Genomic DNA, 206 nt, shown 5'->3' on the forward strand with positions numbered 1-206 from the left:
TTTTCAAGGAATGAGTAATAGATATCAAAGTTGTTACTTATAATTAGATAATAGAGCTAATTAATGAAACTATGAGAACGACAAATCTATGTGCTGGATCCAGATTACCCAGTCTCAAGTGGCTGTGCTACAGAATGGATGAGAATACTAAAAAATAGAACTACGTGAGGGACGAAGTACTTAACAAAACTCAACAGTATCTTGTT

The 206-nt window shown here is 33.5% G+C and overlaps 1 protein-coding gene across 1 annotated transcript in view; it reads left to right on the top strand.

Moving 5' to 3' along the window:
* TEOVI_000387500 (Trypanosomal VSG domain containing protein, putative) overlaps nt 1-14 on the top strand; it is a gene marked incomplete at both ends in the record, with an annotated part of 1,485 nt that extends 1,471 nt beyond the window's left edge. The window contains one exon of the mRNA XM_067226714.1: nt 3-14. Within this exon, the coding sequence (XP_067082815.1) occupies nt 3-14 (12 nt within the window). The remainder of the gene's footprint in view (nt 1-2) is intronic.
* Between the last annotated feature and the right edge of the window lie 192 nt (nt 15-206).

The sequence above is a fragment of the Trypanosoma equiperdum genome (genome assembly GCF_001457755.1).
Source record: "Trypanosoma equiperdum strain OVI genome assembly, contig: ctg_825, whole genome shotgun sequence".
Lineage (NCBI taxonomy): Eukaryota > Euglenozoa > Kinetoplastea > Trypanosomatida > Trypanosomatidae > Trypanosoma > Trypanosoma equiperdum.